This window comes from Onychomys torridus, chromosome X (assembly GCF_903995425.1).
Source record: "Onychomys torridus chromosome X, mOncTor1.1, whole genome shotgun sequence".
In the NCBI taxonomy this organism is placed as follows: domain Eukaryota; kingdom Metazoa; phylum Chordata; class Mammalia; order Rodentia; family Cricetidae; genus Onychomys; species Onychomys torridus.
In genome coordinates, this window is record NC_050466.1 from 6,670,733 (window position 1) to 6,688,305 (window position 17,573).

Genomic DNA, 17,573 nt, shown 5'->3' on the forward strand with positions numbered 1-17,573 from the left:
TTGAGACAGGGTTTCTCTGTAGCTTTGGAGCCTGTCCTGGACTAGCTCTGTAGACCAGGCTGGCCTCGAACTCACAGAGATCCACCTGCCTCTGCCTCCTGAGTGCTCGGATTAGCCACTGCTGGCAATTGTTTTGTTTTCTAAGAGGGTTTCTCTATATAGTCTTGACTGTCCTGGAACTTGCTATGTAGATCAGGCTGGTCTAGAACTATGAGATATGCCTGCCTACATCATATATATTAATTCTTTGAGCTTTTTTTAACAGGGCAATTTAGATAATAAAGTGTCATTTTAGTATAATTTCATTCAAAATTGTCTTATATTGATAGCTATTTAATTTTTGAAGTAAATATAAAATAAAGCCAGGTACTAGGATCTCTGAGTTCAAGTTCAGCTAGGGCTAGATTCTGAGTAAATGTAGAATATAAATTGTTAGGTACTACAGCCATCAGTATAAATAACAAGAAATTGGGTGTATAGGTAAATCGTTTTAAAAGTGGGATATTTTGGGTTGGGGATTTAGCTCAGTGGTAGATCGCTGCCTAGCAAGGGCAAGGCCCTGAGTTCGGTTCTCAGCTCCAGGGGGAAAAAAAAAAGTGGGATATCTTCACTAGGGCCCTGGGTTCGGTCCTCAGCTCCAGGAAAGAAAAATAGTGGGATATCTTCACTAGAAACCCCACTATAAGTTTTCTGTGTTGTAAAGAAGTCTGAAGTTGTAATAAATTTAAAAATGATTTTCTTAAAGGTAAATTTTACCCTTTGCAGAATGTCATTGCTAATATGTATTCTTTCTTTCAACTGTTTAGGAATTAATCGACGATTTCATCTTTCCTGCATCCAATGTTTACCTGCAGTATATGAGAAATGGAGAACTCCCAGCTGAACAGGCTATTCCTGTCTGTGGTTCACCAGCTACGATTAATGCTGGTTTTGAGTTACTTGTAGCTTTAGCTGTTGGCTGTGTGAGGAACCTCAAACAGATAGTAGATTCTTTGACTGAAATGTATTACATTGGTACAGCAATAACTAGTAAGTACTTTAAAACGAAGTTGTGATGATGATTCTATTCTAAATTGTTTGTTCTTTTCATAAACATCTTTAAATCATATTTTTGTTAGTTACTAGTCTAAGATTTAATACATATGGGAGTGTAAGTGGTGGTACAAGTGCAAGTATTTGGTAAATTAAATTTCATCTTTCAAATCTGAACTATAACCTATCTCCATTGTAGTCAGTAGCCCCAGTAAATGCAACCAAAATCTAAATTCATGACTCAGGAACTTTTCAGGCCCTCATAGAGAAATGACCTCACGATTTGTTTTTGTTGTTATTTTGTTTTGTTTTGTTTTTCAAGACAAGGTTTCTCTGTGTGGCCCTGGCTGTCCTGGGACTCACTTTGTAGACCAGGCTGGCCTCAAACTCAGAGATCTGCCCGCCTCTGCCTCTTGAGTGCTGGGATAAAAGGTGTGTACTACCACCACCCTGCCAACTTCCTATTTATCTAAGATTCTCACTATGTAGCCCTGGTTGGTTGCAAACTCATAAGAGATCTGCCTGCTTCTTCCTCCCAAGTGCTGGCGTTTAAAGCATGTTCCTTTACGTGTGTGCGCACACTGTCCTTGGCTCTATATAAATCTTGGAAAAGTTTTAAAAATGATTTTATTATTAGATTGTGTTTCAGAATAGAAAAGTAGATTGTTAAATAGACTTTAAAATTAGACTTAAAGCTGTTCTAGCAAATTTTAAATATAATGAGGTGAAATTTTTGTTTTTAGCTTAATGGAGAGGAGTTTTCCTTTTAAGTAATACGTTTGCATGTTACAAATTGAGTATGGAAATACACACCTGTAATCCCAGTATCTGGAAGGGTTTCTGTCAGTTTGAAGCCAACCTGTTTGTATTAGTTACTTTTCTGTTACTATAATAAAATACAATGAGCAAGGCAACTTATGGGAGGAAGAGTTTATTTTGGCTAACATTTTCTGAGGGATAAAAGTTCATCACCATCTCAGCAGGAAAACATGCCAGCCAGCAGGAACAGTAGAAGAGTCTACATCCTGGAGCTACAAACAGGAAACAGAATGAACTGGGAATGGCACATAATTTTTGAAGCCTCAGAGCCTGCCCCAAGTAACATATTTCCTCTAATAATGCCACACCTCCTAAACTTACCCAAACAGTGCCACAAACTGGGGGCAAAGTTCAAATGCCCAAAGCTATGTCATTCAAAAAGATGATAATGACCTGCATAGCAAATTCCAGGACAGCCAGGAATGCTCTGTCTCAAAAAATAAAAATAAAAGCAAACAAGTGCTAAAGAGAGTATACAGTGAAAAAGTACATTTCTGCCCATCTGTTCCCCTGGCATTTTTGTTAGCCATAATCATTCATATCTTTTCATCTTTTGTGTGTTTGGGTCCTGGAAGAGCAGCCAGTGTGCTTAACCACTAAGCCATCTCTCCAGCCCCCTGATACTCTTCACTTTGTGTTCCACCTGATATAGCTGTCATTATTTCTTGCCCAGCTTAAAAAGTGTTTTACCTATTCATTTATTGGCTATATACCTTTCACTTCAGCATATTGTCGTTTAACTGTCTCCCTAGAAAATGGCATTTATATTGTTTCCAGCTTTATACTAAGTACAGAAACATAAGAATGTTTAGTAAGTAAGTAGATCTACTAATCTCACAAAACTATTATAACCACCATCTGGTTTGTTCCTCAAAATAGCACTGTGTGGCTGGGTGGTGGTGGCAGTGGTGGCAGCAGCAACAGCACACGCCTTTAATCCCAGCACTCAGGAGGCAGAGACAGGTGGATCTCTGAGTTCGAGGCCAGGCTGGTCTACAGAGCACGCGCGCGTGTGCGCGCGCGCACACACACACACACACACACACACACACACACACACAAGCTGCAGAGTTTTTTCGCAGAGGGGCAAAAAAAGCACTGTGTGGCTATAAGCAGAGCTAATTTTAACTATATTTGCAAGTGTCAGGATGAGGACATAAACCCTTGATTTTGGGGTTATTGAAACCACAAACATGAATGCATAAATTAAAGCCTGAGCAAACCACCATGTGTTGTTATATGTATAAACTAAAAGTTAATGGAGTGGAAAGATGTTTCAGTGATTAAGAACGCTTGCTGCTATTGTAGAGGTCCTTAGGTTTGTTCCCAGCATCACTTTGGGTTACTGGGGTTTTACACATACCTCTGGCATATGTATACACAAACACATTAATAAAAATATTTTTTGAAAATAAAGGATTGAATAGTACAGATGAAACCAAACTTAACAAGGAAATGTTAGCTGTATACCATCTTATATGAATATATTAGAGACTGCCATAGAGGCAACACCAGATTAAAAATATGGAGTTTATTGGAGTCAGAGATGTGACTCAGTTGGTAAAATGCAGTGGCTTTGGGGTTGGGGATTTAGCTCAGTGGTAGAGCACTTGCCTAGCAAGTGCAAGGCCCTGGGTTCGAGCCTCAGCTCCAAAAAAAATGCAGTGGCTTTGATGCCCATTACTATGTAAAGTAGGCATGGTGTTACATACTCTAACCCCATCACTGGGGTGGTAAAAGCAAAAGGATTTTAAGTTCAAGATTATCCTCAGTTACATTGATAGTTCCAGGCCAGCCTGGCTACATGAGACCCTGTCTCAAAAACAAATGAATAGAATTTTAAATGGTGGGTAACTATTTGTCTTAAATGTATTTATTAGTGGAGAAATGCCAAGTGAGGGCCCTGCCTCCAATGACTGTTCAGGTAGTAGTGTTACTGTTTTGTCAACAGAGCTTGAAAAGGACAAAATGCTCATGCTATAAAACTCATGTTATTTTTCAGCTTGTGAAGCACTTACTGAATGGGAATACCTGCCACCTGTTGGACCCCGCCCACCAAAAGGATTTGTGGGGCTAAAAAATGCCGGTGCTACTTGTTACATGAATTCTGTGATTCAACAGCTCTATATGATTCCCTCCATCAGGAACGGTATTCTTGCAATTGAAGGCACAGGTAGTGATGTAGATGATGATATGTCTGGGGATGAGAAGCAGGACAATGAGGTAAATTTTACTTCTATTACCTGTGTTTTTTTGTGTTCTAATAACAGATACCATTCTCTCAATGGCTACTAAGGGGGTTACCAATTAGTTTCCACCAGAGATTAGTCTAAGATCTCCTTCCAAGTCTCCCCACCCCCATCCCAAGCTGAATGAAACCTGTACAAATCCTTTTTGATAATTATCTTGGGCTACACAACTTGAGAACATTTTCACCTTTTTTCCCCATTTTTGTTTCCATGATTTTTTTTAAATAGTTCTGCTATGCTGTTCAAGCTATCCTCTAAAGGTCTCCAGCTTCAGTCTTGCAGATGCCAGTGAATACCACCACACTAGGCTGTTTTATACTTTTACCTGTGCTTGCTTGCTTGCTTTGGATTATACTTATATTCCCCCCCAGTCATATTTTTACTCACTTAAAAACAAAACTTCTCTATTTCAAATACTATATACATAATCTTGTGACAAAGTTTAAGCTGTCTGTAAAGTAGCCACAGCAGAATAAAGCAATGGAAAGTCTAAGTGGTAGTAACAGGTAAAAGTTGGTAACTATGATGTAGCTTTTCAAAGAAGAAAATGTGGCAGTACTGAAGTTGGGTCATGTCTGTACCCACCTTCTGTGCCTTTGTTTTTAATTGTTTTAGCTATCCCTGTTTGTAGTGTTAGTGGAGACTGAAGTGAGAAGCCCAAGTATAATATTCTCTTTGTAATTGTTTTTGGATATTTCTTCTTTGCTTCCTTTATTCAGTAAACTTGGATTTGTTCTGAAGAAACAGTTTACCACTTCTGGGGCTTCTAAAACAACTCTCCCCAGACCTGCTGGACTTAAATGATCCGAGGATTGGGAACTGAGTATTTTTACTTTTTATCAAAGCTTCATAGGGGATGCTAATATCCATCCATTCTTTTATCAAAGGTCAAACACAAGATATCCACTGAACTATAAATTTTCCTCTGTAGCTCTCACGATTTTGAGCCTTGGTAATTTTCATGTTATATCTTCTACCAGTATTTGTTTGTTTTTGTCTAACTTAAGGATACGGCTGTGTTGCCCAGGTTGCCCATTATTAACTCCTGGGTTGGGCTCAAGTGATCCACCCAAGTAGCTGGGACTCCAGACACATGCTGCAGTGCTCAACTCTACTATTTGTTCTCCAAGGTTTTAAAATAGACTTGATCTTAACTATGTTGTACTGTACAGCTAAATAGTATTAAGTGTACTTACTATTGTGTATCATTACCACCATATCCAAAACTATTTTTATCTTGCAAAAGTGAAACTCTGTACCCATTAAAGAACTCCCAACCTGACAACAGCCCTTGACAGCCACTTTTTTCCCCTGTCTATGAATTTGAATGCTCTTAAGTGCCTCATATAAGTGGAATCATAACAGTATTTGCCATTCTGTGACTGACAAGGTTTGCTTGTTTTGAGATTAGTGCAAACTGACCCGGAACTTAGGAGCTTCCTCCTGCCAGCTGGATAATACTTCACTGGCTGTATGTAGCACATTTTGTGTTCATTTCATCTGTCACAGACACTTGGATTGCTTCCTCGTTTTAGCTACTGGTGCTGTGAACATGAATACACAGACCCTGCTTTTAGTTCTTAGCATAATAGGTATTCTAGTTGAGTTTAAGGTAGAACATCTTTGGAGAAAACCTCCTTAAATCTTTCTACTTTTTTTTTTTCTAAGCAAGGTCCCATTATATGTAGTTCTTTCTGGCTGGCCTGCAACTTGCTATGTAGACCAGATTGGCCTCATATTCAAAGAAGTCTGCCTGTTTTTGCCTCCTAAGTGCTGGGATAAAAGACTTGCCAGCTTTTTGCATTTTAAATTTCGAATTGTGAGTTTAAGGAGTTCTCTATATATTCTGGATTCTACTTCCTCATCAGATAAGTGGTTTTCCATTTTCCTCCCACACTAAATTAGTTGCCCTATTACTCTCTTGGCAGTATATTTACACAAAGTTTTTCACTTTCCTGAGATCCAACTTGTCGATTTTCATATGTTGCTTGTACCTTTGATGTCATAGTAAGAAATCATTACCAACTACAATGTCTCGAAGATTTTTCCTTCAAGAATTTTGTTGTTTTAGCTCTAACTTTTAGGACTTTGGTGCAGATTGAGTTGGATGTTTTTTCTATGTAATATTAAAGAGGCTTTAGCTTCATTCTTTTTACAGCTATTAATGTCTATATTCTCACTCAACATGAAAATGGTAGGAAGCTGGGCGGTGGTGGCGCACGCCTGTAATCCCAGCACTTGGGAGGCAGAGGCAGGTAGATCTCTGTGAGTTCAAGGCCAGCCTGGTCTACAGAGCTAGTCCAGGACAGGCTCGAAAAACTAAAGGAAAAGAAAAAGAAAATGGTAGGAATAAGACTTAATACTATAAATCAAAATGTATAAACCTTTTGAAAATTAAGTCTTTTGGAAACAAAAGTGTATGTTCACTAACTGGAATTTATCTCAACATATTTTACTACACTTCTGATTAGTTCATTAATGATACCTTTTTTATTTTTAGAGCAATGTTGATCCCAGGGATGATGTATTTGGGTATCCTCAACAATTTGAAGATAAACCAGCACTAAGTAAAACAGAAGATAGGAAAGAGTACAATATTGGTGTTCTAAGACACCTTCAGGTTATCTTTGGGCATTTAGCTGCTTCTCGACTACAATACTATGTGCCCAGAGGATTTTGGAAACAGTTCAGGTAAAGTATGGATGGATAGTCATAAAACACATCTTCAAACTTGATGAAAAGTTCATATTCCTAAAATATGTATCTTCAGGTAACTTTTTGTTCAGATTTTAAGCAATAGTAATATTCCAACTATCCTTAGATTCTCTAATTTATTTTGCCCATAGCAGTCCATAGTTTTCCCCTGTGATTGTCATAATGAGGAAAAGACAATTGTTTTGTTAATTTTTGACATGTTAAAAATTAAACAAATTTATGGGAGATACTATATGATTGTTTTAATTTCAGGTTTTTTTTTCTTTTGAGCTGAAGATTGAACCCAGGGCCTTGTGCTTGCTAGGCAAGCACTCTACCACTGAGCTAAATCCCCAACCCTATGATTTTTTTAATATATTCTTTTTTATAATTTTTTTTATTTTATGTGCACTGGTGTTTTGCCTGCATATATGTCTGTGTGAGGATATCAGATCCCCTGGAACTGCAGTTACAGACAGTTGTGAGCTGCCATGTGGTTGCTGGGAATTGAACCTGGGTCCTCTGGAAGAACAGCCAGTACTCTTAACCCCTTAGCCATCTCCTCAGCCCAATATGTGATGTTTTAATACATATAGGGACAGCATTCTTTTTGGTTTTTCAAGACAGGGTTTCTCTGTGTAGCTTTGCACCTTTTCCTGGAACTCACTCTGTAGACCAGGCTGGCCTCGAACTCACAGAGATCCACCTGCCTCTGCCTCCCAAGTGCTGGTATTAAAGGCATGGGCCACCACCGCTCAGCTTCCTACTTCTTTCCAAATTATTTTGAGACAAGTTACAGATAATAGCTTCACTTATAAATACTTCATTATGTGTATTTGATGTCTGTTTTAAAACATAATGGATCTATTACTGTGCTTTTTAAAGCTTCCTTGATACTGAACACAGTCAGTGTTTGGACTTTCCCCATTAGCTCAAATAATTTTCCCAAAATCAGAATTCACATGAGGACCATATACCACAAATAGTATTATCTCTTTTTCCCCTGAGTGCTTTTTAACGTGCCTAGTGAGATCCAGAGACTTGATCAGATTAGCATGGTATTTTTGGTTTTTTGCAGGCAAGGCTACTGGATCCCCATGTTTATCTCCTTGAAGAGTTGGTACATGATGCTTGTCTGCCTCTTCTCCGATGGTAGCAGCAATCATCTTGTATTACTCATTTGGCTTTATATTTATATTATTACAATGAAATCTTTCCAGCTGCCAATCTATCAAGAGAATAGGTTTGTTTATTTAGTGTAGTTTTAAAGATTTAGAGTCCAGGGTTGGGGATTTAGGCCCTGGGTTCGGTCCTCAGCTCTGGCAAAACAAAAACAAGATTTAAAGTCTAAGATTGGACATTTTATAGTAAAGACAGCATAAATGCACTGCTCTTGGGAGTTGATTTTGTATGACTGGTTTGGGTTTTTGGTTTTTTTAGCTTCAGTTCATGTTTTTTAAGTCAGTACCTACAGTACTCCAGTAAGAAACACTACATTCTCCAGACAGTGGAGTTGATGGTAGCAGTGGTGCACACCTTTAATCCCAGCACTCAGGAGGCAGAGGCAGGTGAATCTCTGAGTTCTGGATCAACCTGGTCTACAGAGCATGTTCCAGGACAGTCAGGGCTACACAGAAATACTGCAGAGAAAACAAAAAGAGAATAAAAGAAACATACAGTCTTGATAGCAATATAGAGTTTGTTTTTTAAATAGTGCTGCTTCAAAGTGTAGGGGATATACAGTTGAGTCGCACACTTGCCTAGCGTAGCCAAGGGCCCTAACTCCCATTCTCAGTAATGCAAAGTACAGTTCCTCCAAGGGACCGCTAGGCAGCTGACAGAAGGAACTAGAGGGTTGCCTGCCTTCCTCTGCTTCTGGCAGAGTGAGGCTCCCTCGTATTATTCTTTTCCTTCCCAATAAGGAATCCTTTATTTTTTACACTGTCAGCAACAAGAACAGTTGCAGTTTCTTGTATTTCCCTAATTAAACCTCTACTCAGTCACTACTGGGAGTTTGTATGTACCACCACTCTACCAATTACACTTTTTTTCAGTCTCATCACCAGAACACCCCTCTTCCTCTTTGTAGACCATTCTGTTTTCCCTCTACTTTATATTCTTCTGCCTCTATAAGGCTTTTATAAATCCAGATTTTCTGTTCCTGATATCCAAGAATTGCACACTTTCTCACCTTTCATGCTGAAATTTGTCAATTGTTTATTTTGTTTTTGTGACTTTCATTTTGGTGTTTCGATTTTTGTTGTCATTTGAGACTGGCTGGCCTTGAAATCAGGATCCTCTTGCCTTGGCCACTTGAATACTGAGATACTTACTATAGGTGTGTACCACAATGCTGGGTATTTTCCCTCTTAAGCCTTTGCTGTTTTCTGCTCTCTGCTAGTGAACCTCACAATTAGGTTTGTATGATTGTTTTTTTGTGATTAGATTCAGATTAAATTTGAAAGAGAGCAAAAAGGCTATATTAATGATGTTGTGGGCTTCTCATTGCACATACATGAGCATTTGTTCATTTAATAACTTGTGATAACTGGTACCATGGTATCTTAACAGATGTCTGTTAAAGGGCGTACATGTTTAGAAGTGAGGGAGATTGTGTTGTAGCTTGAAAGTAAATAGAATAGATTAGTGTCATTTCCAATAATGTAACAGTTTAATTTTAACAAATGATAGATCTGATTTAAAGTTGCTATATGTAGTGTTTTTTGTATAAAATATGTGATATTATTTGCTATGTACAAGAAATATTTATTAAACAGTGCTCTGGCATATATAAAGTACATTTGTTATCTCTCTTGCTTGGAAAGAATATACTTATGTCCTCTATGTGTATTATTCTATGAATACAATGTTAGGTATCTGATAGATTCCATCAGGGCCTGGTCTTGAACAATGGCAGTTCTCATTCTGTGCTATATATGTGTGTATGAGTGACACTTGGTTTTCAGGATTAGTTTGTCTAACTTAAATCCTGAGATTGAAAATAGATTAACTGTAGAACTAGTAAAACCTTTCTTTTTTCATTTGGAAAAGTCAGTTTAATGAAGGTGGACACACAATTCTTTTTGTCTGTAATCCCAAATTTAGCAAAATGCTTAGTGAAAAACTCCCTGTTAGACCTACCACCTCATTTTAATAGCATCTACAGCTAAGTTCAAAATGCTAGATAATGTATAACACATTATCTGAACCAACCTCCTTCTTAAATCTAAGCTGTCCATCAACCATGCCAGGAGTTCTGTGCCAATTCTTTGCCACTAGAGTAGCACTTTTAACATAAAGTGATGGATGGACTTTTGTGGTGTTTCCTATATCCTCATGTAGTTGTTTGAATATGCTGTCATTATAATTGCTTTACCCATAGCTCTAGGAAATAAAAATGTTTGTATTGTTGTGAATGTCATATGTTACATGTTATATTCCATTCATTTGCAGGCTTTGGGGTGAGCCTGTTAATCTTCGTGAACAACATGATGCTTTGGAGTTCTTTAATTCGTTGGTGGATAGTTTAGATGAAGCTTTAAAAGCCTTAGGGCATCCAGCTATGCTAAGTAAAGTCTTGGGAGGTTCCTTTGCTGATCAGAAGATTTGCCAAGGCTGCCCACATAGGTAAATGCTAATATATAATACTGTTATATGCTACCAAGAATAAAATTCTTAATAGTGCTAATATAAAAATGGAATATGCCACTATTTATCAAACTCCCACAAGTGAATAAACTAAGTACTATGAATATCTGAGTGCTGTAGGGTGGTTTTGGGTTTTGTTAAGTAACTTGATTCCTTTTCTTGTGCTTTTGTCTTATTTTACTATTTCATACTTTTAATTCTTTCATAGATTCTTAAGGAACTAAGGTGTTAATTTGCATATGTTTAGAATTGTTTGGCTTTTTTTTTTTCCCCCGTTTTTCGAGACAGGGTTTCTCTGTGTCCTGGCTGTCCTGGAACTCACTCTGTAGCCCAGGCTAGCCTTGAACTCACAGAGATCCACCTGCCTCTGCCTCCCGAGTGCTGGGACTAAAGGCATGCGCCACTACCACCCGGCGAATTGTTTGCCTTTTATCTTAGAATTTAATAATATACTGAGTTTAGAAGATAACTAGCTAGAGATGTTATTTTCTTTTTAAAATGGTAAAACAATTCCACCTGTTACCAATTTTACACATATGTTACCATTCTCAAGGTATATGTACATACAAAGTATTATAAAAGTTGAGGGGAATATTATGTGGGTTGTTTTTGTTTTTTGTTTTTTTGTTTTGTTTTGCAGCTATGGAAATTAAGATTTGGATGTAGTAGTTTTTGCCTGTAGTTAATCTTTTTGGGAGGCTGAGGCAGGAGGATAAGGAAACCTGTTACTTTGTGTGCTAATTTTAACTAGGGGTGCTAGAGAGCCAGTTCATTGTTTAAGAACTGGCTGTTGTTGCAGAGGACCCAGGTTCAGTTCCCAAGACCCACATGATTAGATACAGCTGTCTCTAACTCCATTTACCAAGGATCTGACACCTCCTTCTGGCTTTTTCAGGCACCAGGCATGCACAGTGTACGCATTCATATGAAGGCAAAACACCCATACACATAAAATAACTTTTCGAAAACAAAATAAACTGGGGGCTGGAGAGATGACTCAGCGGTTAACTAGCTCTTGCTTTTCTTCTAGAGAAAACCTAAGTTTAGTTCCTAGGACCCACATCAGTCAGTTCATAACCATAACTAATTCTAGAGGATCCAACATCCTTTTCTGGCCTCTGTGGGCACACAGCACAACATATGGCTCACACAAGCTTACACATAAATTTTAAAAACCAAAAATACTTATTTATTGGAGGCAGCAAGATGGTTCAAGTTTATCAAAATACAGAAGGAGAGAACCAACTTTACAAAGCTGTCCTGATATGCATGTATATGCAGTGACATACACACTGTAAAAAACAAACTGTTTTTGTTTTTTGAGACCGGGTTTCTCTGTGTAACAGCCCTGGCTGTCCTGGAACTCACTCTGTAGACCAAGCTGGCCTAGAACTCACAGATCCCGAATGCTGGGATTAAAGGTGTATGCCACCACCTCCCAGCTTAAATAATACATTTTTAAGATTTGCTTTTTGTTTTGTTTTTCGAGACAGGATTTCTCTATAGCTTTGGAGGCTGTCCTGGAGCTTGCTTTGTGAGACCAGGGTGGCCTCGAACTCACAGAGATCGATCCAACTGCCTCTGCTCCCGAGTGCTGGGATTACAGGCATGTGCCACCACCGCCCGGCCTAAGATTTGCTCTTTATTAAAATACTCTTAAAACAAGTTACTGGTGATTTGCAATCTCTAAAACGATAGTTTTAAAGCCAACAAAATGGCTCAGCAAGTTAAAGATGCTTGTCTCCATGCCTGCTGACCTAAGTTCTATCCTCTAGTCCCATATTGTGGAAGTAGAGAACCAATACACAGAGTAAAATTTTTTTTTGTTTTTTTCTTGAGCTGGGGATCGAATCCAGGGCCTTGCGCTTGCTAGACAAGCGCTCTACCACCGAGCTAAATCTCCAACCCAGAGTAAAATTTTTTAAAAGGTGCTGTTTTTCATAAACCAAACTATTTTATGTAGTCATGGGCTGATTTTGTCATTAATGGAAGCATTTTGTTTTTCAGTGGGTAAATTATTGAAGGAACTATATAAATGAAAACTCATGTGAGTTTATAATTTTTTAAAGACTTATTTATTATATATACAGAGTTCTGCCTACATATGTCCTTGCAGACCAGAAGAGGGCACTAGACCTCACTACAGATAGTTGTGAGCTGCCATGTGATTGCTGAGGATTGAACTCAGGACTTTTGGAAGAATAGGCAGTGCTCTGAACCCCTGAGCCATCTCTCCAGCCCTGTGGGTTTATAATTTAAATGGGAGGTTGTGTGTGTTCTTTGGACATATATTGTCCAGTAGCCTGGGCAACTTTTGGTTCTTTTGAAAAATCTTTTCATCTGAAGCAAGTGATACAATAATTTTAACCTGTTAATTATTGATTAAATAACCAACATTTTGGTTATCTGTTTCTATCAGTCTTGTAAAGCATTAGGACTTTTTTTTTTTAAGATTTATTTATTTATTATGTATACAGTGTTCTGCCTGCAAGTATCCTTGTAGGCCAGAAGAGGGCACCAGATCTCATTACAGATGGCTGTGAGCCACCATGTGGTTGCTGGGAATTGAACTCAGGACCTCTGGAAGAACCTCTGAGCCATCTCTCCAGCCGCTTTGGGACTTTTTGATTTCTCGAGACAGGATTTCTCTGTAGCTTTGGAGCCTGTCCTGGACTAGCTCTGTAGACCAAGCTGGCCTCAAACTCACAGAGATCCGCCTGCCTCTGCCTCCCGAGTGCTGGGATTAAAAGGCGTGTGCCACCACTGCCCGGCGCTTTTGGGACTTTTTACCAAGAGATTTTCTTAGTTTTTCAAGACTGGATTTCTCTGTGTAACCCTAGCTGTCCTAGAACTTACTGTGTAGATCAGACTGGCCTCAAACTCAAAGATCTGCCTGCTTGTGCCTCCCAAGTGCAGGGATTAAAGGCAGATGCCACCACCACCCGGCTGCCAAGAGAAAATTTTAAGAGAACATAATCTTTAAGCCAGATCCATAATTCTTTTTTATTTATTTATTTTTTGGTTTTTCAAGACAGGGTTTTTCTGTGTAGCTTTGTGCCTTACCTGGACTAGCTCTGTAGACCAGGCTGGCCTCGAACTCACAGAGATCCACCTGCCTCTGCCTCTCAAGTGCTGGGATTAAAGGCCCCACCACTGCCGGGCTCAGATCCATAATTCTTGACCAACAGTCTGTTTTTGTTATATCAAGTAGAATCCACGTCTACTATTACAGGACTTTGTTTGCCTAGAAAAGTGGTCAAACAACTGTTAGAGCATGGGCCTAATCCAGCTAGTTACCTGTTCTATAAAGTCTTACAGAGAGACAGTGGGACCCATAATTAATTACTGTTAAAACAAAATTAATTACTGAAAACAACATGGTAGACTAAAGGAGCTTAAACTGTAAGCCTAGCTAGCCCCGTTTTTTGTTGTTTTTCAAGACAGAGTTTCTCTGTGTAGCCTTGGCTGTCCTGGAATTCCCTCTGTGGGCCAGGCTAACCTAGAATCAGAGTACTGAGATTAAAGGCAGGTTCTACCACCACCCCGCTAGCCTGTCTTATTTTCCAGAACCCAATTCACTCAAATGTGGGTGGTGATAGTTCTCTAGCAATTTGTCATGAAGGCAAAGAAATTTTTTTTTTGCTTATCTTGGCTCTATTATCTTTACTTCCTTCTCTTCATCATGCCCCACAGCTTTTTTGTTTCTAGCCCTGTTTTTGTTTTGTTGTTTTTTTTTTCTATTATCAGCTTGATACGGTATAAATTCTTATCCTAATAGTGAAATGTTTTCATTGAGTAAAACCAAAACTTCTTATAAGCCACAGCATCCTAGGGTCCCCGCTGCTATATAGCCTTCCTGGTCCTGTGGGTTGCAGTCTTGATGGTTCTTTGCTTTATATCTAGAATCCACTTATGAGTGAGTACATACCTTGTTTGTCCTTCTGGGTTTGGGTTACCTCACTCAGGATGATAGTTTCTTTTTTTTTAAAGATTTATTTACTTATTATGTACCCAGTGTTATGTTTGCATGTATCCCTGCAGGCCAGAAGAGGGAGCCATTACATCTCATTACAGATGGTTGTGAGCTACCATATAGGTGCTGGGAATTGAACTCAGGACCTCTGGAAGAACAACCAGTGTTCTTAACCTCTGAGCCATCTCTCCAGCCCCAGGATGATATTTTCTAGTTCCATCCATTTGCCTGCAAATTTCATGCTGTCATTGTATTTCTCTGCTGAGTAGTGTTCCATTGTGTAGATGTACCACATTTTCTTAATCCATTCTTCAGTTGACAGACATCTAGGTTGTATCCAGGTTCTGGCTATTATGAATAGTGCTACTGTGAACATAGTTGAGTATGTATCTTTGTAATAGATTGAGTATTCCTTGGGTATATGCCCAAGAGTGGTATGGCTGGGTCTTGAGGTAGATCGATTACTAATTTTCTGAGAAACCGGAAGGCAAAGAATTTAACATGTAGACTGTATAACCAACCTGATGTAGTGACCAGAACAATCTAACTAACCAAGAAATGCCATTGATATTGGTAATATTCCATGACTTAGGGGTTTTATTATAGATTTAGTTTTCATTAAATATGTAAATAATGAAATATTTAGAGAACTAAAGAGTAAATCCTTTTCTGATAATTTCTTAATTATCTTTAGGTACGAATGTGAAGAATCCTTTACGACTCTGAATGTAGACATTAGAAACCACCAAAATCTTCTTGATTCTTTGGAGCAGTATGTCAAAGGAGATTTATTAGAAGGGGCAAATGCTTATCATTGTGAAAAATGCAATAAAAAGGTATGAATTGTCTGTTAAGATAACTGATACTTCTAACTAAGGAGCTATGGATAGTTGATAGCTCCTGGTGAGGGAAAGACCATTTTCTTTAAGTCTTAGTAAATGGACTACAATCCAGTGAATGGCCTTACACCCAGAAGAATATAGACAGCACAGATTGGACTTGGTGGTCCTTTATAAAAAGAAAGAAAAAAAGACATGGGGTTTGGAGGTGGATCTGAAGTTTACACTTTCTTTTTAAATCTTCCTTTGTCATGATAATAAAAAAGCGCTCTCTCTCTCTCTCTCTCTCTCTCTCTCTCTCTCTCTGTGTGTGTGTGTGTGTGTGTGTGTGTGTGTTCTAGGGGAAGGAAGTTAAAAAGTCATGCCAGAAAAGGCTAGGAAATATAAAATTATAATATCTTAATATCACCTTCGTTATGTGAGTTAACACAGATTTGTTTCTCCAAGAAACAAATGCAGAGCTGATGGAAGAAACCAATTTTTTATGACCGGGATTGTTTTGTTAAACTATTACTTTTTAAATAGAGTAAGAAAAATTTTTTTGAGCTGAGGATGGAACCCAGGGCCTTGTGCTTGCTAGGCAAGCGCTCTACCACTGAGCTAAATCCCCAACCTGTAAAATTGTTTTTTATTACCTAATTAGATCTTACCTATGGGAACTTAGCTCTTCAAAGGAGAAGGATGTTCAAATGTATGAATAGTAAATTATGTTTACCTTTTCTGGCTTCCAAACCATTTCACCTGTAAGTCACCTGTGTTATTTAGCTTACCACAGCACTTAGAGAAGTATTAAAATCTGTACATTGGGATTAAGTGCTATGGAGCAACATTGTCACCATAGCTCTCAGACATGAAGCAGGTTGCTAAACTTCACCAGGACTCTTATCCTATCTTTAAGGTTCTGTAGTGCTATCTTAAGGTTGTAAAGATCTCAAATATGTTATCACCTTCTAATTGCCCAATAAAAAGTAAACTATTCTGACAAGTTTCCATGTGAGTTTGAGGCTATAGAGTGAGTTCCAGGAGAGGCTCCAAAAGCTACACAGAGAAACCCTGTCTCGAAAAACCAAAAAAAATAAAAAAATAAAAAATAAATAAATAAACTATTTCTTCAGTTTGCTTACAGCAAACAACCTTTGTTGGGATAACTATAAATAATAAACAACGGGTTTGGGCGGTGGTGGCACACGCCTTTAATCCCAGCACTTGGGAGGCATTGGCAGGCAGATGTCAGTGAGTTTGAGGCCAGACTGGTCTACACAGTGAGTTTCAGGACAGCCAGGATGGTTATATAGAGAAATGCTGTCTCAAAAAAACAAAACAAAACAAAATAACAAACAATGGCTAGAGGCAAGGACAGAATAGAAACCAGGTAGTAAGTAACGTGTAAATAACTAATTTTTGCAATTTCTAATAACTGGTATAAACTGTTTCCATATTAACCAGTTAAGGTTTACATGAACTTCACAGAATTACCTTATGATTGCAATCCAAGTAAGTCTTAAGAAAACTTGATATAATGATTATTCTTTTGTTTTGTTTTTTAAGAGTTTGTTTAAGAGACTGGAGAGAGAGCTCACAGTGAAGAATGCTTACTGCTCTTTTAGAGGACCTGGATTCAGTCTCTAGCACCCACATGAGAGTTCACAGTCATCTCTGGTTCCAATTTGAGGGAATCTGTTGCCCTTACCTGGCCTCCTCAGCCACCAGGCACACATGTGGTATATACTTACACATAAAATAGTTTGCTTAAACAGCTAAACGTTGCCGGGCGGTGGTGGCGCACGCCTTTAATCCCAGCACTTGGGAGGCAGAGGCAGGCGGATGTCTGTGAGTTCAAGGCCAGCCTGGTCTACATAGAGATCTAGGACAGCCTCCAAAGCTACACAGAGAAACCTTGTCTTGAAAAACCAAAAAAAAGAAAAAAGAAAAAAAGAAAAAGAAACCAGCTAAATGTGATGATTCACAACTTCACAAGGGAAGCCAAAAAGCACCAGAATTACCTTGGGTCCAGGCGAGCCTAAACTACATAGCCTGAAGCCAACTAGAACTATATAGTATGAGACCCTGTCTTAAAAAATTCCAAGAGAAAAATGTTTGATTGGTCTGTAACCTCAACTAGGAGGCTGAAGCAAGAGGATAACACATTCAAGTTTAAAACACACCCAGGCAAAAAAGAATTGGAGGTATAGCTAAAGATGAGTGCTTGCTTAGCATGTGTGACAGCCTAGTTCACTTTCTGATTTGAGGGTGTGGTGGTGGTTGCTTGGATTTTGGTTTGTTTTTTATAGTGGATTGTATCTATTAATTTTTTCTTTA

At 38.5% G+C, this 17,573-nt stretch overlaps 1 protein-coding gene across 3 annotated transcripts in view; it reads left to right on the forward strand.

The window, feature by feature from the left end:
• Usp9x (ubiquitin specific peptidase 9 X-linked) overlaps positions 1 to 17,573 on the forward strand; it is a 142,895-nt gene that overhangs the window by 105,634 nt on the left and 19,688 nt on the right. For all 3 annotated transcript variants that reach the window (XM_036175504.1, XM_036175503.1, XM_036175505.1), the window contains 5 exons: positions 807 to 1,029; positions 3,854 to 4,074; positions 6,601 to 6,791; positions 10,248 to 10,421; positions 15,110 to 15,251. In XM_036175504.1, the coding sequence (XP_036031397.1) occupies positions 807 to 1,029; positions 3,854 to 4,074; positions 6,601 to 6,791; positions 10,248 to 10,421; positions 15,110 to 15,251 (951 nt within the window). The remainder of the gene's footprint in view (positions 1 to 806; positions 1,030 to 3,853; positions 4,075 to 6,600; positions 6,792 to 10,247; positions 10,422 to 15,109; positions 15,252 to 17,573) is intronic.